At 55.1% G+C, this 26625-nt stretch overlaps 3 protein-coding genes across 4 annotated transcripts; 1 reads left to right on the forward strand and 2 right to left on the reverse strand.

The window, feature by feature from the left end:
• Nucleotides 1–3878: 3878 nt before the first annotated feature.
• On the reverse strand, nucleotides 3879–15289 carry KCNK6 (potassium two pore domain channel subfamily K member 6). The gene is given in 4 exon segments (XM_019432090.2): nucleotides 3879–6267; nucleotides 6269–6408; nucleotides 6530–6925; nucleotides 14699–15289. Coding segments are annotated over 4 exon segments (942 nt in total). The 5' UTR covers nucleotides 15021–15289; the 3' UTR covers nucleotides 3879–6183.
• A 2344-nt stretch (nucleotides 15290–17633) lies between these two features.
• On the forward strand, nucleotides 17634–25397 carry YIF1B (Yip1 interacting factor homolog B, membrane trafficking protein). Of its 2 annotated transcripts, none has more exons than XM_019432084.2 (8): nucleotides 17634–17766; nucleotides 21817–22055; nucleotides 22138–22242; nucleotides 22426–22504; nucleotides 22639–22696; nucleotides 23801–23956; nucleotides 24038–24131; nucleotides 25015–25397. In XM_019432084.2, the coding sequence occupies exons 1-8, from the start codon at nucleotides 17724–17726 to the stop codon at nucleotides 25168–25170; spliced, it is 930 nt and encodes a 309-aa protein (XP_019287629.1). In that variant the 5' UTR covers nucleotides 17634–17723; the 3' UTR covers nucleotides 25171–25397. The 2 variants fall into 2 exon arrangements, with proteins under 2 accessions (XP_019287629.1, XP_019287628.1); XM_019432083.2 differs by having other exon boundaries at nucleotides 17649–17775.
• Nucleotides 25398–25521: 124 nt separating this feature from the next.
• On the reverse strand, nucleotides 25522–26394 carry CUNH19orf33 (chromosome unknown C19orf33 homolog). Its single transcript, XM_019432087.2, has 4 exons — nucleotides 26261–26394; nucleotides 26030–26142; nucleotides 25813–25887; nucleotides 25522–25688 (listed from the first exon to the last, which is right to left on the reverse strand). The coding sequence occupies exons 1-4, from the start codon at nucleotides 26361–26363 to the stop codon at nucleotides 25578–25580; spliced, it is 402 nt and encodes a 133-aa protein (XP_019287632.2). The 5' UTR covers nucleotides 26364–26394; the 3' UTR covers nucleotides 25522–25577.
• Between the last annotated feature and the right edge of the window lie 231 nt (nucleotides 26395–26625).

Genomic DNA, 26625 nt, shown 5'->3' on the forward strand with positions numbered 1-26625 from the left:
AAAATTCTCCTAAAAACACGTTTGATTTCCTTGTGGGAATGAATCCGACTGCGGCTTAACACCCTCCTCCTCTACAAAACACGGACGCAAGCAACCATCTCATGGAGTTGTGGGCAGTCTGGAAGATAACATTGGAGAGTGCCTGGCAGATAAATTCAGTAGATTAACAATTTTCATTTGTATTCTGATGCCTAACAGTTAAGGACTCAGACCATGACTTTTTGATGAACTGCAAAGCTGACTTTACCCTAAATCTATGATTTTCAAACTTTAGTGTGCATTAGACTCGCTGGAAGAGCTTGTTAAAACATGTTGTTGGGAAAAACAAACAAACAAACAAACACACACACACACAACAGGTTGTTGGGCTTCACCCCCCAGAGTTTGATTCAGTAGGTCTCAGGTGAGGCTCGAGAATTGGTATTTCTGGCAAGTTTTCTGGTGATGCTGATACTGATGGTCTGAGGACCACACCTTGAGAAATAGTTCTTTAAGCCCTCCGTGTCTCCCCAGGACCTCAGGGAAATAATCCAGTTGGTTTCCAGAGCGCTGCATAATCTCATCCCTTTTCTTCTTCCCATCCAGCTCATCTCTGTTCTCCCTGTAGACCTGTGCCCTCTACCGCCAGTCTTACGGAGGGACTTGAATATCCTTGATCAGCCTGCTCTCTCTCCTCCAGACTGTGTTCCCCGCAGTAGCAGCCTCTGGAACACTACTCCATACTTTGTCACTGGCTGACCACTTCCCTTCTCTGGTGTCTTGTCTGTAATATATGACCAGTCCCCATCCCTCCCCTGACCACACTAGGCCATGACTGCTTCCCAATGAATCACAGTTTCCATGAGGGCAAGACCTAGGGTTCTCTCCATCACTGTTGTTCCCAACTCTGTCCAACACAGCACAGAACAGATGTCCTATGTAAATGACAGCTGATGGAAGTCTATCCCCACTGCCCCAGCCCCACAGGCCACAGAGGAGTGAATTCATCTGAGGGAAGAAACTCACAAGCTATGTACCTGAGCCCTTCTACACTCATGAACAGAGTCACAGAGGCTTCGGTGCAGAGGGCACCCCTCCCCACACCCCACTCAGGAATGCAGCCCTACCAGGGGGAGGTTCCTCTGTTAGATCAGCATCATTTATGTCAGCAAAAGATTGGCAAACACCCACATGTCCATTAGTGAGACGTTAAGGTAATTTACAGGATGTGTGTCCTAGAGGAGGCACTGCAGACATAGAAAAAGGATGTGAGACCTACTCGTATGTCTCAGGAATGATCTCCTAATTTTACTGGGTTGGTGATATAAGCAAGGTGCAGAAATGAGACTAGTGCTAGAAAAAGTATATAAGGGTGCCTGGGTGACTCAGTTGGATAAGCGTCCAACTTCGGCTCAGGTCATGATCTCCCAGTTCATGAGTTCGAGCCCCACATCAGGCTCACTGCTGTCAGCACAGAGCCTGCTTTGGATCCTCTGTCTCCCTTTCTCTCTGCCCCTCCTCTGGTCCCTCTCTCTCAAAATAAATAAACTTTAAAAAGTATATAAAAGATATAGACATAGATATAGATGACTTATATAATGTAAAAAATTAAGGTGCAGAGATGAAGACAGTAATCATTAGTCAACAATTTATTGAGTACCAGACACTAGTCTGAGAGATTTACAGATATTAAGTTGCTTAACTCTCTAAGAAGTCCATGAGGTAGGTGCTGTCATCATCCCATTTTACAGATTAGCAAACTCAGGCACGAGGAGGTGAAATCACTTGCCCAAAGTCACAGAGCTTGAGAGTGACAGAGTTAAGACTTATACCCAGGGACTCTGCCTGTAAAGTCTGTAATTATAACCACCTTATCATACTAGGTACCACCTGAATAGAGTGAAGGAAAAAATAAATGACACACACATGCACACACATGGATACTGCTATTTGCCCAGAAGGCCTGAGAAATCGGTCAACACAGCCTGGGTGTAGGAGAAAGACTGACTTTCTACTGTACAGTCTTTTGTACCTTTTGAATTTTTAGCCTACGCTTTTTTTTCCCCCCTGTGTGTTGGATTGAACAGGGCGTGGTTTCTTGTTCTAGAGGAACCTGGAAGGAGAAGCAGTGAGGAGCAGAAGCAGATCACACAGGCACCTCCTGCAAGGTGAGCAGTGACTGCCTTCCCCAGCCAGCGGCTGACTTTAGCAGCAAGGTGGGCCACGAGGAGCCAGGAAGCAGGCAAAGAGCTAGACAGCAGATGTTTTCTGCGCTCCTGGGGGACAAGGTGACCAACCAAAACTTTGCTCAGATCCCAGTCTTGCACTTCCTGCGTGACCTTGGGCAGGCTATTTAACCTCTCTGGGCCTCCTTTCCTCCACTGTCACATGTAGAAAATGTACCTAATAGAGTTGCTGAGAAGGTTAAATAAATTATGTATCAAGAGCTTGGAACAGCACCCTGCACATAGTAAATCCTATGGGTTTTCTATCACTGTTATTAAAACAATCTTGTGTAACTTTTTAGCATGATTGGACAATGGTGAATTCTCCTTAAATTTCTCTCATCTCTTATGGATTCTCCCTACCCTCCTGGTTTTCCTACTCCTCTATGGGTCTCCTTTTTCTGTCTCCTTTGTAAGCTCCTCTCTCTTGTGTGAGGACACCAGTTGAAAGGTCACTGCTGGGGCGCCTGGGTGGCTCAGTCGGTGGAGCATCTGACTTCAGCTCAGGTCATGATCTCTCGAGCCCCTTATTGGGCTCTCTGCTGTCAGCGCAGAGCCTGCGCTGTCCCCGCCCCCCCCTCCCCCCCCCCCACCCCGCGCCCCAGATCCTCCGTCCCCCTCTCTCTCTGCCCCTCCCCCACTCATGCCCTCTCTTTCAAAAATAAACAAACATTAAGGAAAAAAAGGGTCACTGCTTGCCATATGGGGCCTTTATGTTAACTAGAAAAAGAAGCCCCTTTCGGTCATCTTCAGTCTTGAACTTCAGCCCCCGTTTGTTTCCACCCTGCCATCTGGACATCCCTTATGTCGTTCCCAACCTGCCCAATTGTACATGATGATCCTGACTGCCAGTTAATCAACATCTGCCCTTTCTCCCCCTTCTGCCTTTCTAATAGAAGCCCAGTGCGGGGCGCCTGGGTGGCTCAGTGGGCTAAGCGTCCGACTTTGGCTCAAGTCATGATCTCACAATTTGTGAATTTGAGCCCTGGGTTGGGCTCTGTGCTGACAGCTCGGAGCCTAGAGCCTGGAGCCTGCTTCAGATTCTGTGTCCCCCTCTCTCTGCCCCCCATCCCCGCTCATGTTCTGCTCTCTCTCTCTCTCTCTCTCTCTCTCAAAAATAAATAAACAACAAAAAAGAAGAAGTGTTTTTCCCAGTGTTGTTCCCACGTTCAGCAGCCTCCAGACCAAAATCTCAGCCCCAGCCTCAGTTTCAGGTGGCAGGGGAATCCTGAGGCATCCAAGTTAATCACGGCGGTTCCATCACTCCGGCCAATGATTGGTTCAGAATGGGCATGTGAGCTAATTTTAACCAATGAGCTAGAGGAGGAAGTCTCTGGGGAGATGCACTTGGAAAAAGATTTCCTTGCTTCCAAAGGGACAATATGGGAGAGATGCCCCCCTCTTCTTGCACTAAAAGTTATTGTGTCTGGTTGTGATGCCCAGACCTGTGGCGGTCACTTTGGGGCCATGAGAAGAGCCCAAGTGGAGCCAAGTCTTCAGCTGAGGGCCGCTGAACAAGGAGATTGGGAACCTTGGGCCCCAAGACCCTCCTGGAGCTGTGGATTGTCTCTTGCCCAGAGCTCTCCCCAGCTCTGGTGACGGGCAATAGAGATCATCTCATTGTTTCAGCCAGTGCTGGTCAGGATCTTGTTACCTGCAGCCCAAAGCTCTCACTTTTTTTTTTTTTTTTAATGTTTCAAGTTTTTATTTAAATTCTAGTTAGTTAACATATAGTGTAATTTAGTTTCAGGAGTAGAATTTCGTGATGCATCACTTCCATATAATGCCTAGTGCTCATCCGAAGCGTTTCCTTACTGACATGAATATATAAATACCCAAAGGCTGACTTCTCAAGGTGGGTCTTCTCTCTTCCTCCCACCCACGGCTGCCACACCCACACTCAGGGCCTTCCGTTCCCCCATCTGTCTCCAGCCTCAACCACACCCTGAGGCTCTGCCCAGAGGTTCCTGTGACCTGATGCCTTCCTCTGGATGTCCCTTTAGCCCCTCACACCCACCATGTTCTAAACAAGCCTCAGTGTCTCCCCTCAAACCTGTTGTCTTCTCCCAGGTTCCCATCTCAGGGGCAGGCAACCATCCTGGGGCCTTTGCCTGGCCTTGTCCCTCCCAAGTCTGTAAGGCCTACACAAGGCCTGTCCACTTGGCCTCCCGAGCATGACCTCCACTGCCCGTCTCCCCCTTTCCTCAGCCCTGCCCAGCCCCATCATCTCCCGCTCCATTCCTGTCCCACCCTCCCCTGTGCACCCGGCCCCAGTCTTCCCCTTCTGGTCCACCTCCACATAGCAGCTAAAGCCCAAACCTAACCATAGCCCTCTCCTGCTCAAGATCCTTCCATGGCTCTCTAGTACCCTCGAGAAAGACGCCAAGTTCCCAAGCTGGTCATTTAAGGATACTTAAGATGCGCGCACGTCCACCGCGCCTCCTCTCCTTCCCCCGTTCACCCCATAGTCCAGTTGGAGTAAACCACTTGCCAGAAGCTGATATCTGACACGCTTTCCTCCCTCTAGACACACATGGTTCCTTCTGCCCGGAATGCCTCCAAGTGTCCTCTCTTCCTGAATGCTATCGAGGTCCAGCTCAAACACCCTATCCCTTCTGTAACCTCCACGGGGCTTGGTAGAGGTAACAGTTGAGTAGAAGGGCCTGTGGCGCCAAGAACTATGACCGATGTACCATCTTGGAAGGAGGCAAATCTGGGGGCAGTATACAGAAAATCAGTCCCCTCCCAGCTCTGTGTCTAAGACACGGGACCTCCACGCCCAGTGCCTCAGTGGAAAAGGATGATGACATCATCTTCCTCGTGTGTAAAGAACCCTGGACGGAACCTGGCCAAAGAAAGCGTCACAGCATAACACGGCAGCCTCTGTGAAGTCATCTTCGGAGTAACTACTGCTATCATTGCCATTTTACAGATGAGGAAAACTGAGAATCACAGAGGTGAAGTGACTGCCCGAGGACAGCGGCACGACACAGCTGAGTTGGGGTCTGAGCCCAAGCAGGCTGGCTCCAGAGCCCAGAGTACTCACGCGGTCAGTGCCCGGGAAACGGGAACAGCTGTTCCAGTGGCGTCCGTGCCATTCGGATCCTGTCTCAGCTTCCTGCCTGCCAGGCTGCTGAGGAGGGTTCTGTGGCGCAGGCCCAACCCCCGCGCTCGCCACGTGGGTCTTGCTCCCGAGGGACACTTGAGATAAAACAAGGTCCACCTTCTTCCCCTGACTACTCCTCAGATTTCAGGGCCGAGTTGTTAACCCTTCTTCTAGAAAGATCTCCCTGACCCTGCGGGCTGGATCGGGCAGAGTCCCCGTGCTTCCTCCATCCACCTCAGCCCTGCCCGCTCTGCCCGGGCCTTCTCGAACGCGCTGCCGGCCACCCTGCCTCCCCCACCGCAGTCCTGCCTATTCTGGGTCGTCACTGTGTGGGGACAGGTCTGTCTACCTCGCTGGACTAGGAACCCGTGAGAGGAGGGCCCGGGGCCATCCCAACCACTGCAGTGTCCCTAGCACCGCTCAGCCTGGGGCCTGCTCATGGGAGGGGGTTGGGGATGAGTGGACGTATCGTTTCCATTTGACTAGACGAGGACATCCGAGCTCAGACAAGGGCAGCCACTTGCCCACAGTGTAGTGACCAGTCGAGTGCCCGGAATGAGGTCCGAGCCCAGAGCCTGCTAGGACTGGCAGGTGATGAGCGGCTGAGGGAGAGGCAGGTGAAGTCAGTAAAAGAATGAGACACAAGGAGAGTGAGAGGGAAGCCAGAGAGCCCAGGGTGTGGGGAGTGAGAGATGGGGGGGGGGGGGGGCGGGAGAATGAGGCGGTGGAACCTGGGACAGGGACACGTCCAACAAAGGACGGCCGGCCGGTGGCAGTGCCTCGAGAGCTCGGGCGCGCGCTCGCGGACGGTCCAGGACGGCAGCGCCAGTCACGTGGCCCCCTCAGCCGCGGGCCAGGCCCTCCCGGCCTCGGCTACCTGGGGATGGAGGCGTAGTCGGCGTGGGAGCCGGCGGCCAGCTGCTGCTGCGACTCCGGCTGCGGGTCCACGATGTCCACCCCGATCGTCGTCATCCTCGCCGGGGCTGGCGGGACAAGGACTGGGCAACAGGACGAGCTCCGTGAAGCCGTGAAGGTCGGACACATAGCGGAAAGTCTGCAGCACTAGCATCATGGCGACCAGGCCCAGGAAGAGGTAGGCTGCGGAGCCGGCGGAGGGGCGGCAGGTGAACTCAGACCCCCGGGACAGGGCCGGGCCCCCCAGACCCTCCGGGACAAGGCCGTGCCCCACCCTTGGTCCCCGGCCGGCCGCTCTACTCACCTGTGACCAGCACCTTGTAAAGGGCCCGGTGGGGCTGGCCGGGGGCCTCTCCGGGCACGTAGTCACCCAGGCCGATGGTGGACAGAGAGATGAAGCAGAAGTAGAAGGCGTCCAGGAAGCTCCAGCCCTCCTCGAGGCGCGCGAAGATGGCAGCCGGCACCAGGAAGCAGGTGGTCACTACGACTCCCAGCAGGAGCACCAGGTGCCAGCAGGCCACCTGCCGGAGGTCCCAGCCCCAACGCGTGGTCAGCCGGAGGAGGGGCGCGTGGGTCAGAAGCAGCGACAGGCGCTGGGCTGAGGACGTCAGCAGCAGCATGGTGGCCGGCACGCCCAGGAGCGCAAAGGCAATGGAAAAGGCCTTGCCCGCATCGGTCAGCGGCGTCGTGTACCCGTAGCCTGCGGGAGCAAGGGGAAAGCCTTCTGTCCGCCTGGCACCTCCGTTTGGGAGTCCGCGGCCACCCTAAAGCGACGCTTAATTTCACCCTGGAAACTGCCCCTCCCACAGTCTCTCAAGTGATGGTGATGAGGGAACATAGGGCAGGCCGAGGGCCCTGCGAAGTACAAACTAGCCTACCTGCCCTCTCCCCCTGCCGCTAGGGGGTATGTGTGATATTCCTTGGATGCTCCAGGCTACCCCAAAACAGGAAAGGACAAAAATCAAATGGTTAAACTGGGAAGAGTCTCCAACAGTTTATAAGAAAGAGGCAATCCCATCAGTGGCCTAAAGTTCAGGAACTCCCTACTGTCTTAATGCTTTGCTGGAGGGAAGAACAACCTTAGCTTGACAATAGCTAGGCCTCCAGTAAGCGGTGAGTCTTTCTTAGCATATGAAAGTCTCTTTGGAAACTTCCCTTTTGACTTTACCTCCCCCAAGTCCATGGTACATAACCAGTTAGCCTAACTGTCCATGGGTCCTGTCCCTGTACTTTAATGCAATCACCTTTTTGTACCAAAGATGTCTTCAAGAATTCTTTTTTGGCCATCAGCTCCAACCCCCTCTCCCATCACCCTAAAACTTCATCAATGGCACATCCAACCCTCCACTGCTCAGGCCGTGAGCCTCGTGTCCTTGACTCTCTCACCCACATCCATATTCCACCTGTCAGTGAGTCCTGTTGTCTTAAACTTCGTATAGATCCTGAACCCACTCGCTTTACCGCACCTCAGTCCCATGGCCCCACCTTGGGCCTGTCTAATCAGCAGCCTTCTCCCTGGTCTCCCTTCTCCCCTGACCTTTGCCAGGAGTCTGTTCCCCACACACAGCCAGAGGGACCCGATGAACACCTGAGTGAGGTCATGATCCTCCCACACTTAGAGCCCCCCTTTGGCTCCATCCCACTCAAGTAAAAGGACATCATGACCCACAAGACCCCGCACAATCTAACGAGGCAGCACGGCTCCCACCTCAGGGCCTTTGCACTGACTGTTCCCCCCCCCCCCCCCCGTGGAAAGCTCTTCCCCCACCCCAGGGCTGGTTCCCTCTCCTTCCTTCAGGTCTTTGCTCAAATGTCAGCTTTTTCAGTGAGGCCTCCCCTCCCTTACCACCTTACCTGAACTGTTATACCTTCTTCCCTAACTGTTGTTATTTTTGGTTTGTGTTCATAGCACTTCCACCTTCTGACATACTATGTGGTTTCCTTATTTGCTTAGTGTCTCCCCGCTAGGGTGCAGCTCCACGAGGGCAGGGGCTCCTGTCTGTTTTGTTCCCCGCCATAGCCCTGGTACCTGGCACATAGTGGGCACTTGATCAATAGTCAAAATAATGAATGAAGGGTGCAGGCTCTAGTTTGGCTCAGAGCCTTAGAATCTCTTTCTCTAAAATGGGTGTGCCAAGTCCCACTGGGTTACCGGAGGGCTGCGGGAACACAGGAAGGTTAGCGTGGGTGTGAGTGCTGCAAACAGAAAGATCGGGGCACCTGGGTGGCTCAGTCAGTTGAGCCTCCGACTTCCACACAGGTCATGATCTGACAGTTCGAGAGTTCAAATCCCACATCAGGCCCAGTGCTGACAGTGTGGAGCCTGCTTCAGATCCTGTGTCCCCATCTCTCTCTGCCCCTCCCCAACTTGTTCTCTCTCTCTCTCAAAAATAAAAAAAAAAATTTTTTTTAATTATAAAAAAAAAAAAAAAACAGAAAGATGATAAAGGGGAATTCAGGTGTTGGAGATACCGGCTTACTTTGGCAATGTATAATTTAAAATCTCTTTTTATTTGGGGCGTCTGGGTAGCTCAGTTGGTTAAGCGTCTGACTTCAGCTCAGGTCATGATCTCATGGTCTGTGAGTTTGAGCCCCACACCCAGCTCTGCGCTGACAGCTCGGAGCCTGGAGCCTGCTTCCGATTCTGTGTCTCCCTCTCTCTGCCCCTCCCCTGTTCACGCTCTCCCTGTCTCTCAAAAATAAATAAATGTTAAAAAAAATTTTTTTCAAATAAAATGTCTTTTCATTTTACAAAAAAATCAAACCAAAGGGTCAGAAGTGTGACTGGGGTGGTAAGGGCCCTGGTTTACGTTGACAGTAAAACGTCTCGCCCCAAAGACCACAGATTCAACCCTGTGATCAATGAAAATGTGGAAACACCCCACACAGGAGCAGACATTCATCTGCGCCTGTCTTCCATACAAAAAGGTCCCTGGTTTTGATATAGTCAAAAGAACTGAGGGGTGCCTGGGTGGCTCAGTGGGTTAAGCATCTGAATCTTGGTTTCGGCTCAGGTCTTGATCTCACATTTCATGGGTTCCAGCCCTGCATCGGGCTCTGCACTGACAGTGTAGAGTTCTGTGTCCCCCTTTCCCTCTGCCCCTTGCCCCGCTCATGCGCACGCAAGGTCTCTCTCAAAAATAAATAAACATTTAAAAAACCTTTTTTAAGTAAGCACAATCTGACACATACTATAACACGAATGAACCTTGAGGACATTATAAGTTAAACAAGCTAATCACAAAGAGACAAATACTATAGGGTTCCACTTGTCGGAGGTGCTGAAAGTAGGCAAATTCATAGAAACAGAAAGATTAGGGGCGCCTGGGTGGCTCAGTCGGTTAGGCGGCCGACTTCGGCTCGGGTCATGATCTCGCGGTCCGTGGGTTCGAGCCCCACGTCAGGCTCTGTGCTGACAGCTCAGAGCCTGAAGCCCGTTTCAGATTCTGTGTCTCCCTCTCTCTGACCTTCCCCCATTCATGCTCTGTCTCTCTCTGTCTCAAAAATAAATAGACATTAAAAAAAAAAAAATTAAAAAAAAAAAGAAAAAAGAAAAAAAAAAGAAACAGAAAGATTAGAATGGTGGTTGCCAGAGGCTGGGGAGAGCAGGGAATGGGGAGATAATTGTTTGACTGGTATCGTTTCAGTATGTGTGCGTGTGTGGTTTTTTTTTGAGTAAGCCCAACGTGGGGCTTGAACTCATGACCCCAAGAACCAGAGTCCCATGCTCTACAGACTGAGCCAGCCAGGTGCCCTGTAAGTTTCAGATCTGCAAGATGAAAAGGGAGATGAATAGTGGTGACGGTTGTATAACAATATGAATGTACTGAATACCACCGAACTGTCCACCTAAAAATGGCTAAGACGGTACATTTTGTTATGTATGTTTTACCACCATTTTAAAAAATTGGGGTAAAAAAGAATCCTCTGGGTCTTGCTGGACACATGGGCACCTAGGATAAAGACATCCCCCCTGTGCAGCTCGGAATGACTCTGTAATAATTTCTGGTCAATGAGTTATACATGAGAGAAGCAAGCAACTTCTAGAAAGTGTCCTCAAGCGCCTGGGTGGCTCAATCGGTTAAGCGTCTGACTCTTAATTCCGGCTCAGGTCGTGATCTCGTGGTCGGTGAGTTCGAGCCCTATGTCGGGCACTTCACTGACAGTGCAGAGCCTGCTTGGGATTCTCTCTCTCCTTCTCTCTTTACCCCTCCTTTCTCTCTCTCTCACTCAAAATAAACTTAAAAACAAGTGTCCTTTAAAAGCGGAGAATGCCTATCCCCTTTCTTTCCTCCCTCCTCCTGTTGGCTGGAACATAGACATGAAGACTGGGGTTGAGCAGCCATCTTGGACCATGAGGTGACCCTGTGAATGGAAACTACACAGAGGAGCACAAGGGTCTCCAATGATGCAGCACCGTTCCAGTCTTGGACCGACAACCTTGAATATGAGCCAGAAACAAACATTCATCTTTTTAAGCAACTGTTATGTGAGGTTTATCACCTCACATATGGCTCCAACCTTCATTAATTACAAGGATTTGAATGGAGAAACTCCAGTGGCCTGGCTGAAATGATAGTTTTGCTAATGACACAAAAACCTTATAAACAGAGACATCACGGAGTTAGCATAGAATGGAGGCTGTGAGCCTCAACTGTACCTCACAGAGCAGAGTCCAACTCAGTGCTTTGCCATTTATTCCCTGTGTGACCTTGGCCAAGGAGTTTCTTCCCTCAGAGCTTCAGTTTGCTCCGAGTACCGCAAAATGGACTCAAAACAATCCCTTTCCTCAAGCACAGTTGCAATAATCCTTCCAGGCTGGAACTGGGCATAGCACTTAGCAAGGGCACGGAAGGAGTTAGCATGACTGTAACGCTCACTTCCTCTCTCCCGTTCCCAGTTCCCAGTTCCGGGTGGGCTGACTCTTCCACCCCAGCCTGGCCTCAACCGCAGCAAGGCTGCCTGGATGGATTCCAGGCCCCAGGTCTTCCTCCAAAGACGCCGGCCTAAGGCAAAACCAGAGATGCTGTGGTTTCTACCTCTCTAGATAAATCCAGGCCTCCTGGCTTCACCAACAATGACAATGATAGCCAAGGCTCAGTAAACCTCAGGTATCACCAGCACCGCAAGGACTCCCTCCCTGACCAAACGGCAGCCAGGTTCCTCTGAGCTCTCTTCTTGACTAGGCCCGGTTTTAGCAGGGATCCTAAGCCAGTTTACTAAGAATCCCCCTCCCCTTGTGTCGCCTCTTGGTAACTTTTCTATCCACTGACCCCTCACTCCACTCTTGGCTCTAAATCTCCAGCTGTCTTTGCTATATTCAGAATTGAGGTCAGTCTCACTCCCCTATTGCAATAACTTACCATTTTTTAAAATGTTTGTTTATTTTTTGAGAGACAGCAAGTGGGGGAGGGGCAGAGAGAAAGGGGGAGACACAGAATCCCAAGCAAGTTCTGCTCAGTGTGGAGCCCGACATGGGGCTTGATCTCACAAACCGTGAGATCGTGACCTGAGCTGTGATCATGACCTGAGACGAAATCAAGAGTTGGACACTGAACCGACCGAGCCATCCAGGGGCCCCAGTAACTTACCATTTTTAACAAGTATCAGAATAAACTTTTGGGGGCACCTGGGAGGCTCAGTCAATTAAGGTTAAGCATCTGCCTTCGGCTCAGGTCATGATCTCATGGTTCCTGAGTTCAAGCCCCACACGGGGCTCTCTGCTGTCAGCACGGAGCCTGCTTCTGATCCTCTGACCCCTCTCTCTCTGCCCCTCCACCACTTGTGCTCTCTCTCAAAATAAATAAATAAATAAATAAACTTAAAAAAAAAAAAAGAATAAACTTTTCTTTCACAATACACAGGAATATCACCCTTCTTCACGCAAGCCTATGAAACCTAGCATGGTGTACCGGTTAAAAGCATGGGGCTCTGAGGCCTCATGGCCTCAGTTCCCATCTCTCTACGCCTTCCTAGCCGTGTGGTCTTGGGCAAATCATCCAACCTCTCTGGGCTTCAGTTTCTACTGCTGAAAAAGTTTCTACTGCAGTTTCTACTGCCGCAAATGGCACCTGCCCCACAAGGCTGCTGCACTGACCTAGTTAAAGCCCGTGTGTGCTAAGTACTCTATGGGTTTCACTACTATTGTGAGGTGGGGAGTGCGATCGATGATCTCCATTCAAGAGATGAGGGGGGACACTGAGGCCCAGAGGAGCAGCAGCTGAGTGGGAACCGAAGCCTGCGTGTGCCTGCCTTGAGTTTGGCTTCTGCACCTGTCCTGCCTGGGGCGACTTGTCAGAAGCCAGGATCTGGGAGGAGGCAAAGGGAGACACTGATGTGACCAGTGAAGCCCAGAAGCAGGTCGGGCCGGCCCAGCCAGCTTGTAGAAGAGAGTCTGGGAGAAGCATCCTGGCTCTGCTGTCTGTGGTCTTGGCTTGCTGGTCCACACAATGGGCACCACACAATGGGTGGCACCAAAGGTTAGGCCACCTGCTACTTCCGGCAGGAAGGGGAGTTAAGAGTCTGGGCCTGTCGCAGTCTCCTCCCCCAGTCCAAATCCCCTGCAGAGACAAAGAGGAAGTTTGGGGGCTAGGTAAGGGCAGTGGGGAGGACCCGCAGAACCTGACAACAAAGGAATTTCCCAGGTCTGGCCACGAAGCAAGAAGGGACTTTCAGGGTAGGGCTGGGGGGAGGAGGTCAGTTCCATCTGCTGGAGGCAGGGGGGGCGGTGGTGTTCAGAGAAGGGGATCTGGGGAGTCCCAGTGCCCTGGTTTGAAATGGATCCTGTTTTGGGGCTGGCATCCTGAGTTCAGAGGAAGGAGGGGACAGGCACCAGTGGGGACATCTTGTGAATCACAAATGGGATCAGGACAGGAGTCGTCAGGCAAGGGGGTTTCTGAGCCCAAGGATGCTTGAGGGGACCTGATGCAGGTAGACAGTGCTAAAGGGATGATGGGAGGGGACAGGTGTCCCAGGTCCTGGTGGAGAGTATGAAGGGTGGAAAGCAGTAATGGTCATGAATGGATATTGGGGAAGGTTCCAGGGTGCTGAGGTCCTGGAGCATCCTTGATAGAAGGGAGAATTTCAGGCCCAAAGCAGGCTGGGGCAGTGTTGGAGTGCAGACGGAGGTCCCATTGGTGGGTCTGGAGAAGACTGGAGGGGTGTCAGATCTCCAGAAGATTCCCATTCTTAGGCAATCCAGGGCGGACAGGGGTAGCAGGTATGGAGAGCACAGTCCCTCAGCTGGCCTCCTGTGGAGGGGGGTGTGTGAAGCAGGATGCGGCTCTCAAAGACAGTGTGTGCAGAGGGCACTGGGGTCCTTGGGAGAAGGTCCAGGTGGCTCTGGGGCTCTTACTGAGGGGTACAAGGGTCCAGAGAGTGGTGAGAGCCTCATCTAGGGGTTCTGGTGTTCAAAGAGGCTCCTATGGAGAGTCTCTAGTTTGGAAAGTGCTAGAAGTTTTGCTGGAGCTGGTTTTGGGACTGGAGAGGTGGAAGTCCTGGCTGACCAGCTTCTGGTTGGAAGGTCACTGGTCCTTCCTGGAGGTGCTCTAGCTCCCACCATGATGGGTCCCTCTCATACATCCACAGTTGGGAGCTGCTGAATTGGAAGTCCCAGGTACAGAGGGAATGGGGGTGGCCCTTCTGGGAGGAAAACCCTGCCTTGGAGGTTCCCAGTACAGGGGAGATGTCAAGATGCAGGGGTCCTGTGTCTGCAGTCAGGGCTGCCTGCTAGGGAGTATGGGGAATATGAGGATGAGGGTGGTCCTTGGTCTGGAGGAGGATGGGGGCCCTTGCTGGGGACTGGTCTAGGTCCAGAGGGGTTGGAAATCACCGACCCGGGGCCCTGGTCCTTGTTGAGGGGTCTGTACTGGAAGTAAAGTCTGTAGTGATGGTGCCCTGAGAGGGTGTGGAGATTCAAGGTCTTTGCTGGGGCACCAGGGTCAGGAGGGGGCTGGGGTAGGATTTCCCAAGGGGCATCCCCGAAGGACATATCTGGAGACTCAGGAGATAGTGTTGGAGGGAATGGCGGTCTGAGCCCAGAGAGAAGGGCAGAGGTCCTTGTGTGGTTGAGGTCCGGGTCCAGAGGGGGAGAGGGTCTCAGGTGGACCGTCTTGGGTCTTCGCTAGAGGTCTCTGAAAGTAGTCCTAGGCCCAGAGGGGACTGGACGGATGGAGCTCCCAGGGGTTTCCGGCAGAGGAATGGGGTCCCAGATGCTCCCTGGAAGGTACCCTGAGGGCAGCCCTAGTCCAGGAGGGAAGTGGGACGGGGGGAGGTTTCCTGCTGGGAGGAAGGGCTTGGATGGGGGCTTCCCAAGGGAGGCGGATCCCACCGGTGTGGGTCCTGGATCCTCGTTGGGGGGGCGCGGGGGGTGTTCCAGGGGATTCTAGTTCCAGAGCGGACTGCGAGTGATCCGCTGGGGTAAGAGTATTTCATGATGACTCCCGGGTCCCCAGGTGGGGCGGCGCTCACGTACCCACGGTGGTGACCAGCGTGCTGGCGAAGAAGAGAGCGGAGGCAAAGTCCCAGGCGGGGTCGGAGTTGTTGGCGGGCCCCGAAGCGTTGGCGAGAGCGGCGCGTCCCAGCCGTCCGGCCGCCAGCACCCTCTCCACGAAGGCGTCCAGGGCGGGGGCGGCCACACACGGGCTGCGCCGCAGCAGCTCCGCGCGCAGCGTCTCCAGCTCGGCCCGGAGGCGAGCTTCGTGCGGCCGCTCCAGCCACGCCACCAGCAGCGCGCCCAGCACCAGGTACACGGCGTAGGCCGCCAGGGCGCCCGCCAGGAGTGCGCCCCGCCGCATGGCGCCCGCCGCGACCGGCGCTCGCACGGCCCCCGCCGCCCCGCTGACGTGGCCCCCGCCTCCGGGCCGCCAGGAGCCCAGCTTCAGTTCCGGCAGTGCTCGAGGCGCGGCTGCTAGCGCCCCGAAGAGGAAGAGGGAAAAGGAGGGGGGCGGGGGTGGAGGAACGCCCCGCCTCCGGTAAACTGAGGCACGCCCCAGCGCCAGGTGTGAGGGCGGAGCCGCGCGTTCCCGGACCCAGGAGTCCAACGGGACGGGAAGGGCGGAGGAGGCGGGGGGGTTCCTCCATTCCCTCCATTCCTTCCCTCTCTTCCGCCCAGGAGTCGCGGCTCCCTATGTTAGAGAAAAGCCTAACTTTTTTCCTCTCGCAGACCGAGAAGTTGCTCCCCAACTCCTCAGGGCCATCGCGCCGGGCGGCAAAGATCGCGCACTGCATCCAGGCTCGTGGTTGAGGGGACAAGAGGACAAACTGAAATCCAGTCCTTGCTCCATTTGCCACGTCGTGCTCTGGTTGCGTCCACCCGGAGGGGACGCTTGTATAATGAGGGACACCACAGAGGCAGGCGTCGTCTGTGCCCCCATGGACAGAGTGGGGTGCCTTAGCTCAGATCTTTGCTCAGCGCCTACTTTGTGCCTGACCCTATGGTGAGTGATGCGGGGAATACAGCAGCGACCAAGACAGTTCTAGACCTTGTCCTCGAGTTCTAGACGTGGCCCTCAGGGGGCTCTCAGCTCTCAGCTCCTGTTGCTGCTTCAACAGAGCCACAGCCCAGAGGGTCAGGTGTGTGATCAGGGAAGCACAGGAGAGTAACTGGAGCTGGGATGGGGGAAGCCTAAAGGACTGTGGAGCCCACAGGAACCCAAAGAGGTAACCTGATCCAGTTTGGGGAGGTCAAGAAAACTACCCGAGGAAGGGGATATCTGAGCTGAGACATTAAAGGGAATTAGGTTAAAAAAAAAAAAAAAAAAAGTTAGGGGCACCTGGGTGGCTCGTTCAATTGGGTATCCAACTCTGGATGGCAGTTCAGGTCTTGATCTCAGGGTTGTGTGTCTCAGAGCCCGTGTTGGGCTCTGTGCTGGGTGTGGAGCCTATTTAAAAAAAAAAAAAAAAAAAAAAAAAAGGTGAATATGAGTGAGCCGGGGTCTCTCTGGCAGAACCAGAATCACACCTCTGTTTAAGGGGAAATTTTTCCTTCCCGGTTCCCTGTTTGTTCCTCACATCCCCCTCCAGCTGTAACTCAGCACTCTCCCTTCAGGCCTTTGGAGGGCAGCCAGGATCCCCGCCACATCAGAATGGCAGAGGAGTGGGGCTTAGCGCCCAGCTCAGACACACCCTAGCTGGTTCTATTTATGAAACTGTGGCAGTTCTAGGGGCAGAGCCCAACTTGAGGCTGACAACCCACAGGAAGAGACACTTGATAATAAAACCAGTAACTGTAGCTGCCAGTGATCAAAGACTTACAATATGCCGGGTCCTGTACAGTGGGCTTGTACTGAATCCTCATCCTCTCCTATACTATGCCCATTAAACAGATGAGAATATTTAGGCTTAAAAATGGACTAATCCCAAAACTGGTAAGGGGTAAATATGAGGCCAACGGGAAGCCAAAACACTTGCTTTATTAATAAAATGCTGTGAACATTACAAAATAGTCACGGAAGAACTTAGAAGGGAGAACTGAAGGTGAAGAAATGGCAGTGGAGCCAGAGGGATAGATGGTACGCCAGAGGTGCAGAAGGGGAATGGGGGAGCCTCACTCATGTAAAAGGACCGCGAATGAGCCAGGACTCATAACTGAGAAACCAGAAACAGTCCTCAAGTTTCCTAGAAAAGACAAGATCTCAGAGGAGGAAAGGGAAAGCCACAGTGACAGGGACGCTTGCTGACATCCTTCTGGAGTGCTATCACTGCCCAGAAGTCACTTCTACCATTATTTTTGCCTGAGATAAGTGGAGGAGACCGAGGGACAGAAAAGGGGGAGACTGAGGGACAGAGAGAAGATTGAGGAAACCTAACTTTTAAGGCTCCTCACTTGCGGGTGTGTGTGATGTGTTGCTGGAGGTTGCAGAGTGGTTTTGGCAGACAGGGGAAGCCAGGTCACAACGCAAGAGTATTTTTATGAATCTCTGGATAAATGTCTAAAGATACCTCCAAAGAAAGACCCCTGGTTCTTCCTACCTGACTTACTGGGTGTCCTCTTCTCACTCTATGTATTCACTTTAATACAAAATTAAAATTGTAATTTTAATTGTACAAGCGTAAGAGTCTGCATAACTCCTCTTAGGCCCTCGAGAACACAAATGGATCTCTCCTTTCCTGCTCCACACCCTTCTCTGGCTCTCCAGTGCTCTCTGTGATCCAAATTGAGCGTCCGTCTATAAAGAGAACTCCATTTCCCAGAAGTCTCCTGTCCCGATACCTACATTTCTCGTCATGCGCGAGACCGCCTACTCCTGGATTGTCCTCGGCTCCGCCCACCTATCCGCCTTAGTGCTGACTCTCGCCTTACACCACGGGTCTCCGCTCCCCGCCTCTTGCCCGCTGCCAACTGGTCCAGGCCTCCGCGAGGGGCGTGGCCTCTATGCGATCGTTATGCCTATTGGCTGTCGCGCCGTCGCTGGGGCGTGGCTAAGGGAGCCGGGCGGGCACATTTCGAACAGCGGCTGGGGCGGTGGCGGCGGCAGCAGCGGCTGCGGCGGTAAAGGATGCACCCGGCAGGCTTGGCGGCGGCGGGGACGCCCCGGCAGCGTAAGTGGCGTACGTGGCCGGTCGAGGAGATCGGGCGGGCTGGCGGGGGGCGTGGCGGGGCTGCCGCGGCAGTTGGCGAGGTCGCTGCAGGTCGGAGGTCACGGGGTCAGGGATCTAGAGCTTCAGGGTGTGCACAGCGCTAAGATGCCAGGTCCGGGTAGGGGGCGCGTTGGGGTGGATTCTTCTTTTCTTTAGGAAATTCCTTTGGAAGAAAACTTTGGGCGGGATAATGTGTGGTGTGCAGGAAAAGACGACTTTCATTCATTTGCAGTTAGCGAGCTGCCTTCTCCCCACCCTTCCGTGGCCTCCGTCTGTCGCCCACGCTCCGTAGGACAGCGTTCAAGCCCTTCGTGAGCTCAGAGGGCCATGTTTACTTCTCACATAAGATTTGAACCTATATATCTTGGACTGTTCACCCCCTCTTCCCGTTTTTCTTAATTTGTATCTCTCTTTAAGTTCTTCTTCATCTCCGTGACTGTGCGTACATCTCATTTATTCTTTCAGCATGTCCTGCCGCAGCTCCCCTTGTGCCAGGCCCTTTGCTGGAATTTGGGTACCTGGTAGTAACTAGCATAGCACTAGTCCTTGTTAACTTACAACTCAGAGTTTAGTGGCGAGGCAGACACTAAACTCGGAACAAGTAAGTCAGCAAGAAAATCTGGGGGTTCAGAGGCACCATGTGCTCATTCCTTTCTTCAACCATAATAATAAGGTGCCTGGCTGGCCCTGTGGTGGGTGTTGCCGAGGCCACAGCAGTGCCCAGACAGCCTTGGTTCCTGTCCTCATGCACTACCAGTAGAAAGCAGAAGACAGCGGCAGTTTAGAGTGATGGTAACCTGATGGGGGAAGCACAGGCAGAGGGGTCAGGGCCGGGATGGAGGGATTGTGGTAGTCCACGTAAGGCGTGTGACCCAGGCTGGGCGTGTCAGTGATGCCTCCTGAAAGAGGTATGTCTTGTGAGGAATTCGACCGGAGAAGGGGATTTGTGGTGGGAAGGAAAAGCGTTGGAAGCTTGTACCCAGTAAACAAGTGGACAAATGTATATATAGTTAGCAAATGTGGTAAATGCTCAGAAGGGAAAAAAGAACGCTGGATATTATGAGAACAAGGTGAGGCTGGTGCTTTATACTGAGGAGTGAGGAAGGTCTCTGCAAAAGAAACACTTGAGCTGAGGTCTGAGTGCTGTTTTGGCAGGTGTTAATCGTGGGGAGATGTTCCAAAGGGATAGCCGTGCATGTTCAAAAGTCTGTGTGGGCCAGGAGCTTGGCAGAGTCAGGGCCCGAGAGGCCAGTGCGACTGGGCACTGTGAGCCCCAGGAGAGGTAGCAAACCAGGGTGGTTGGCATAGCTGGGTCATGCGTGTGGCTTTTATTCTCAGCACAGTGGGGACTGATCTTCGGCAGCAGACATGAAATATTCTTTTGCGTTTAAAATCTGGCTGCTGACGGAGAGAAGGTTGGTGGGGCAAGAATAGGCAGGGGGACCTGGTAGGAGGACATCGAAGTCAGGCTCAAGATGACAAGGTCTGAAAAGAGAGGATAAGCACCGAGCCACAGTGGGCGAGAACCAGCAACTAGTCGGTTGGATGTCAGAAAGAAGGGGAGTCAGGGGCTTGGACACTGACGTGAGGCCCCAGGGGCAGCCAGAGGGCGTGGTCCGGAACTGGCCACACATGGATGTGGAGCCAGGAGAGAGGTGGCAACTGGAGACAGAGCCCAGGGCCCAAGGCACCCAAGGTGGGTGAGATTGCTCTAGGTGAGAGGCAAAGCCAGAAGGGTGGAAAATGTGGCCCCATGTTTCAGAGAGCTGAAAATAAGCCAAGGCTGGAGAGGGACCCATCCCGAGACCGTCAGCTCCGCAAATGCAGGAGTTCTTGTCGTTTTAATTAATTTTTTTAAGTTTATTTATTTTGAGAGACAGTGGGGGAGGGGCAGAGAGAGAAAGAATCCCTAGCAGGCTCTGCGCTGTCAGCACAGAGTCCAGAGTGGGACCCAAACCCGTGAACTGTGAGGTCATGACCTGAGCCAAAACCAAGAGTCAGACGCTTATCCGACTGTGCTACCCAGGTGTCCCAGGAGTTTTTGTCTTTTTGATCATTGCTATATCCACCATGCCTGCAGCGGAGCCTAAGACATAGGGGTGCTCAGGAGGTGTTTGTGGGGCTCAGGAAAGAGAAGGACTTAGGTACAGTGTCTCAGAAACCAAGGGAGCAGAGAGTTGGAGATTGGCATTTGGGATAGTGGCATCGAATGCTTCCGAGGGCCTGGGTCGGATGACAGTGGCTAACAGTCTTGGCCCGGCAGTGCAGAGGGGTGTTTAGGAGGCTAGTGGGGCCAGAACCCCAAATATCAAGGGCTTGGGGAGTGATGGGGAGGGAAGAAGGGCTTGCACCAAAACTTTCAGAAGTGGGAGAGGGGAAAGGAGAGTGGGCCTTGGGGATAAGGGGCCAGGCCAGTGCCGCTTGCTGTGGGATTGAGCACACCTGGGTCTGTTTTCAGGCTGCAGATAACTGAGAGGAAGAGTTGAGGGACTAGTGATCCATAACAGGTGACAGGAATTGACACTTTTTATGTGCCAGGCCAGGAGCTGAGGAGTCTATAAGTGTCCCTTGGCCTTGGGCCATTGACTCTGTTCTACAGAAGAGAGAACTGAAGTGCAAAGCCAGGACACAGATTATTTGATTCCTCTCCCCCATCCCATTGTAACCCTCTTACCCTTCCCCTGTGCCCACAAGGGCGCCTGGCACATAGGAGGAGCTCCGTAAGTATCTGCTGTGGTGGCATTGCTTGCGGTTGAGGAGCTGGGGCCCCAGAGCCAGAGTGCTGGGTTCAAATCCGCCCTGTCCATATTCCCCTTCTCTTCCCTCTTCTTTACCCTACCCTAACTAAGCCCACCTCCAGCAGGCCCCATCCCTACCCCCTCCAGAATCTGGCCAGAAGCAGCCCATCCCCCTCCCCATCACTGTCCCACCCCTCCATCCCGATTCCCACCCTGCTCCCATACCTCTCCCTCCTCCCCTCTTCCTGCCTCCCACCCCAGTCTGTTCCCCACAGGAAGCCAGAGGGACTTTTTCCAGACCTAACACCCGGCTCTGCTTCATACTGTCTGAGTGACTTTGGGCAAGGGCCTGAACTTCTCTGGGGCTCGCTTTTCCTGTCTGTCAAGTGGGGACAGTGATAGCACTGGCACAAAGTGGGGCTGCCCCACTTTCAGTGAGGACTGAATGAGTTCATCCGCAGTGCTGAGCACACAGCCTGGTATGTGCTGAGTGCTGGTGCGTGGTTCAGTTATTGCCCTAGCTATCAGGCCCGCCTGGGCTAGACTCTTGCTCTGTCACTCACTCAGTGTGGCCCTTTGCACAAGTCACTTCCCCTGTCTGAGCCTCGGTTACCACATCTGTGACGTGGAGATAGCCTCTTACCTCGCAGGGTTTTGTCAGGCACCTGCCCTAGCCCCGTGTTAGGGGCGAGGGGTTCATGCATGAACAAGACGAAGCTCCGCCCCTTGGAGGCACACATTTTAGTGGGGAGACAGTGAACAAAATAAAACAGCTAACATGTCAGCCGGCACCGAGTTCTCGATGTAAGTGAAGCGGGGAAGGGGGTGGGCGGCGGGGGATGTCCCTGCTGCCAAGGGACATGCGGTTGTAGACAGGATGGTCGGGTGGGAAGGCACCACAGAGCCAAGACCTGGCAGAGGGGAGGGGGGAAGCATCCAGGCAGAGGAACGGCCGGAGCAGAGGCCGTGAGGTGGGAGCGGGCCTGGTGTTTCCGGTGAACATTGAAGGCCGTGTGGCTGGAGCGAACAAGTGAAGGAGGGCATGAAGGGAGACACAGAGACCTTGTTTGTAAAAGGCTTGGTACACAGTAGGCCAAGTACCTAGTAGCCATCAACGTATCATCACTGTTATTTGGATGGACACATGACGGGCAGACAGAGCCTGCCTGCACTTGACCGGGTGGCCCATCTGACACCAAAACCAGTGCCTCACTGCCGCGAGAGGAGAGCACCTGCAGAATGAGTGAGGCTCCCCACTCCTCTTCCCCTGCAGCGTCAAAGCGGAGGATCCCGGTGTCCCAGCCGGGCATGGCTGACCCCCACCAGCTTTTCGATGACACAAGTTCGGCCCAGAGCCGGGGCTATGGGGCCCAGCGGGCACCTGGAGGCCTGGGCTACGCGCCAGCCTCTGCATCGCCCCAGGAGGCCTTCCTGGCCGATCCTGTGTCCAACATGGCCATGGCCTACGGGAGCAGCCTGGCCGCACAGGGCAAGGAGCTGGTGGATAAGAACGTGAGTTCTGGGCTGGTGGGCGTCGGGGGAAGGCGGGGGCCGTGAGGCCGGGGCTTCAGGCTTGGGCTCTCCCTCCCCCCAGATTGACCGCTTCATCCCCGTCACCAAGCTCAAGTATTACTTTGCCGTGGACACCATGTACGTGGGCAAGAAGCTAGGCCTGCTCTTCTTCCCCTACCTGCACCAGGTCAGCACTGCCTCCGCCGAGGGGAACAGGGTCTGAGGAGGGAGGGCCTCCGGGTGGGGGTGGAGGGTAGAGGGTGAGTCAGAGGCCGGGCCGGCGTGAGGGAGGGGCAGGCTGGGTGGGTTTGCGCCGTGCGGCAGGAGCCCAGCTCTGGGGGTCCTGCTGCTCCCCCCACTCTCCCCACAGGACTGGGAAGTACAGTACCAGCAGGACACACCAGTCGCCCCCCGCTTTGACGTCAATGCTCCTGACCTCTACATTCCAGGTTTCACCCTCCCCGTCACCGCCCGGCACCCTCCTCCCTCTGGGTGGGCACGTCTAGGGCAGAGGTTTAGGTGCCTAGTGGCCCAGGATGGTCCGTCTTCCTCTGACCCGTGTCTGTGTGTCTGCCTCCCACAGCTATGGCTTTCATCACCTATGTCTTGGTGGCTGGCCTGGCGCTGGGGACCCAGGATAGGTAAGGGAGGCCTGGAGTAGGCAGAGCGGGGTGAGGGCTGGGGGGCTGAGGGGCAGTCAGGAAGGTGTCTTGGATCTCCTCTCTCAGGGCAGCCCCACCGTGCTCCCAGTCAGCCTGGCGCAGGGCCCTTGGTGTCGCCCTCAGAGCCAGCCTGGCACAGGGCCCTTAGTGACACCCTCAGTGTCACCCTGCCCTCCTCCCTCGCTTTCCACCCATGTGTAGCCTATCACCACACCTGTAGTGGGCGACTCTAACTCCATCCTCCTTCTTAGCCTCCATCACCAGATCACGCTTGTCCTCACTGCCTCCTCACCAGCTTGCCCTGCCCACATCCCCTCTGCAACGGCTAAAGGTGTTGTTGGGATGTGGGCCTGGCCAAGTCCCACCCTGCTCAGAAGCTGCCCGTAGCTCTCCCCTCCCCAGATCAAGCCCTGGCCCCTTAGTCTGGCACTCCACGGCCTCCACACAGCCTCGCTCTGCCCCTCCTCGTTCTGCTGTGCCACTCTGGGCCTCTTTCCATCCTCCAGAGGGCCTGGTGCTGCCTCTCCGGGGCCTTGACTCAGGAGTATGTTACTTCCCTGCGTCACCTGCTCAGCACCTGCTCACTTGCAACGTCTCCACTCTGATGGCACTTACTCGGGGAAGCCTTTCCATCCCCCAGCCTGGGCCAAGCCCCCACCTCTTGCTCATGGGCCCCAGTTCATTTCTTTTGTGGCATCAAAAACAATTGTCATTAGAATCCATTAATTGTTGAGGCAATGGGGATGTGGCAGAGACCATGGTCCTTCTTCCCCAGTCAGCTCCTTATTCCTTCGGGCCTCAGCTCAGGTATCCTCTCCTCTGGGAAGTCTTCTCTGATACTTTCTCCCAGCTGGGTCCAGCAACTCCCCTGCCCTGTGCTTCCCTCATCCCAGCCCTCGCTTCTCTGGGCTGTCACTGAGGACAGGTCAGCCTTCCCTGGAATGACATTTCCGTGCGGGCAGGGTCCAGATCCATCTTGGTCACTGTTGAGTCTCTAGACCCACCCAACACAGGCTGTCTGCAGGTGGATCCTCTGGGAGGGTGGGAGCCGGTCAGCCAAGTGACAGAGCTTGGTGCCGGCAGGTTCTCCCCAGACCTCCTGGGGCTGCAGGCGAGCTCTGCGCTGGCCTGGCTGACATTGGAGGTGCTGGCCATCCTGCTCAGTCTCTACCTGGTCACTGTCAACACCGACCTCACCACTATCGATCTGGTGGCCTTCTTGGGCTACAAATATGTTGGGTAAGTACCCCTCCCCCTTCCCCCCTGCCAGCCCCAGCCCTGAGTCCTCTCCCTCAGACCAGCCTTCCCCTCTCCTCCCAGGATGATTGGCGGGGTCCTTATGGGCCTGCTCTTTGGGAAGATTGGCTACTACCTGGTGCTGGGCTGGTGCTGCGTGTCTATCTTTGTGTTCATGGTGAGCTGGGGTTCAGGGGAGGATGAGGCTTGAGGGCACAAGCCCTCAGAGTTGGGGTCCCCTGGAGGCATCCAAGCAGAGGATGTCAGGTTGGGAATTGATACAAGAGGCACATTGCTGCACTGAGCAGCCTTGGAGTGGCTACCCCAGCCTGGGAGTCAGGAGAGCTTCCTGGAAGAGGGGGTGTCCAAGCTGGGCCTGAAGGAAGAGAAGGAGCCCCGCTGGGCTGTTAAAGTGGGCTCTTGCCCTCACTCCACACTCCTTACATGGTGGGCTTTCCTGCCAGAACGTCTGTTAGGATGAAAAAAGTTTCAGTACCCCTGGCAGTAGCTTCTCTGGGTCCCAGGCAAATCACTTCCCCTCTTTAACCTTGTTTCCCCTTTTGTAAAAAGGGGAATGATTGCATCTCAGGGTACTGGGAGGATGCAGTGTGAGCATATGTGAGGAGCAGAGGGCAAACACTGGCCAAGTCTGACCCTCAGATAAACTTTGACTTAGGTGTCATTATTTAAAAGTTTGTTGTTGGTTTTTTTTTTTTTAAATCATCCTGGCTTGTGTTGAAAAATTGTCCTCGGGCCAACATAAGCCCGTGGCAGCAGCCGTGGCTGAGCCCAGCCACCTCTTCAGGCAGGGTGTGCCCCACGAAGTCCCCATCTCAGGGGACTCTCCTGCCGTTGGAGTTTGGAACCGTCACGTTTTCTCACAAGGCTTGGGTAGGAGGAAGTCCTCGCCATCTGTTTGGAGGTTTGGGGGGAACCCGGGCTCCCCATGAGCTGAAACTTGAGCCCAGCCACCCCCGTGGAGGAAGAGAGGCAGGGCTTGGAAGTACACCCAGGCGCCCCGCCCCGGCGACGACTCAGGGTGAACCCCCCTCCCGCCCCAGATCCGGACGCTGCGGCTGAAGATCCTGGCGGAGGCAGCGGCCGAGGGGGTCCCGGTGCGCGGGGCCAGGAACCAGCTGCGCATGTACCTGACCATGGCCGTGGCGGCGGCGCAGCCCCTGCTCATGTACTGGCTCACCTTCCACCTGGTGCGGTGAGGGCGACCCGGCCCCCGCCTCCAGCTGCTGCTCCGGACGGCCGGCTGCGCCCGCCTCCCCTCTGCCCGTCGCCCCCGGGGGCCCCGCCCCCCCGCCCTGGTACCGGCGCTGCCCCCCTCCCGAGACCCCGCCCCCTCCCCTCGCCGAGGTGCTGAGATCTCCAGCTGCACAGGCCGCCCCGCGGTGCGGCCGCTGTTCAGGAAACAATAAACCGTGATGGGCACGGCGTGGGCGGCCTCTCCTTGGCGGCGCGCGCGGCTGCCCGGCAGGGGGCAGGCCAGGCCGGGGCAGGGGGACGGGGGGGGGGGGGGGGGGGGCGGGGCGGGGCCGACACACCACAGCACCTCGAGACCGGAAGGCGGCCGTCCGGCCGAGAAAAGGTTTAATGAGACCCCCGCCCAGGTCGGTCAGTGAGGAACCTCTTTCTTCGCCTTTTCTTTCTTCTTCTGCTTTTTCACCTTGGGCTTCTTGACCTTGCCGGCTGTGCTTTTGTGCTTGTCCGACGCGGCAGCGTGAGGCTGTGGGGCCGAGGGCGGTGGGGATGGGAGAGGAGACGGTTCCATCGGTGGAACGATCGCCCGGCATGTGGGCCGGGACTCTGCCCTCACCTGGAATGCCGGTGGGAGGGGGAAAGCCTCTTACCTTTGCTTCCACGTCCGAGTCGCCGGAGCTGCTGCTGCTGCTGGAGTCTGAGGAGCTGCGGTGACCGTGGCCATGCTAGTTGGAGGCGGGACAGTGAGGCCAGGACCCCTTACCCCGCCCCCAGGTTGGAAGCCCCAACGCTCGCGGGACCCTGGGTTCAAAGGCAACACCCCACCTTCACACCGGGAGGCGCGTGCCTGGTCCTGAGGTGACTTACCTTCGGTTTATCTGCCGCCCCGGCCTCTGACGGGCCCTGAACTTTGGGGGTGCTGTGTTTGTGGTCTCCCACCTGGGCTGTCCCCTGTGGCTTCTTGGAGGTGGAGTCCAGGGCTGTGGAGAGAGAAGTCGGGTGGGCTGGTCCGGGCGAAGGAGATGCGCCCTTGGAGGAGGTTTCTGGGTTTCCACCCGGCCCCCTGCCCCTCAAACTCCCCACCTCCCAGGAGCGCACCTGCAGCCAGGTCGAACTCCATGGTGAGAGGAGGTATGTGGGGAGCGCCAGGAGGGCCTTTGTAGTGCCAGGAGGGCAGAGGGAGGGGTGTGGGGAGGAGCATGGGAGCTGCCTGCCCGAGGACTTCTGCGGAGCCCCACCCAGCCTTGTTCAGAGTCCTTAGCCTTGACTCACAGCCCCTCCCCGGGACCACCCAAGTTTTCCTCTGTGGGAAATGGGGATTTCCTCAGTTAATTGTTGTATTTCCACCCCACCTGGTGGACTTGGCAAGTGAGGGGGAACTGTGTGGATGGGTTCGGGAGGGCAGTGTATGAGCAGCTAGCTGTAGACTTCTGGGGAGGGGGCTAGAACTGTCATCTGCTTCC

The sequence above is a fragment of the Panthera pardus genome, unplaced genomic scaffold (assembly GCF_024362965.1).
Source record: "Panthera pardus isolate Hobbes unplaced genomic scaffold, ASM2436296v1 HiC_scaffold_18, whole genome shotgun sequence".
Taxonomy (NCBI): Eukaryota; Metazoa; Chordata; class Mammalia; order Carnivora; family Felidae; genus Panthera; species Panthera pardus.

Bases quoted from the DNA above. Each gene is read 5' to 3' on its own strand.
- YIF1B (XM_019432083.2), top strand. From the start codon at position 17,724: ATGCACCCGGCAGGCTTGGCGGCGGCGGGGACGCCCCGGCAGCGTAAG. The intron at 17,776-21,816 runs GTACGTGGCCGG...CTTCCCCTGCAG, and splicing joins GCCCCGGCAGCGTAAGTGGC to CGTCAAAGCGGAGGATCCCG. The intron at 22,697-23,800 runs GTAAGGGAGGCC...TGGTGCCGGCAG, and splicing joins GCGCTGGGGACCCAGGATAG to GTTCTCCCCAGACCTCCTGG.
- CUNH19orf33 (XM_019432087.2), bottom strand. From the start codon at position 26,363: ATGCTCCTCCCCACACCCCTCCCTCTGCCCTCCTGGCACTACAAAGGC. The intron at 26,143-26,260 runs GTGCGCTCCTGG...CTCTCTCCACAG, and splicing joins GGAGTTCGACCTGGCTGCAG to CCCTGGACTCCACCTCCAAG. The intron at 25,888-26,029 runs GTAAGTCACCTC...GCCTCCAACTAG, and splicing joins GGGCGGCAGATAAACCGAAG to CATGGCCACGGTCACCGCAG.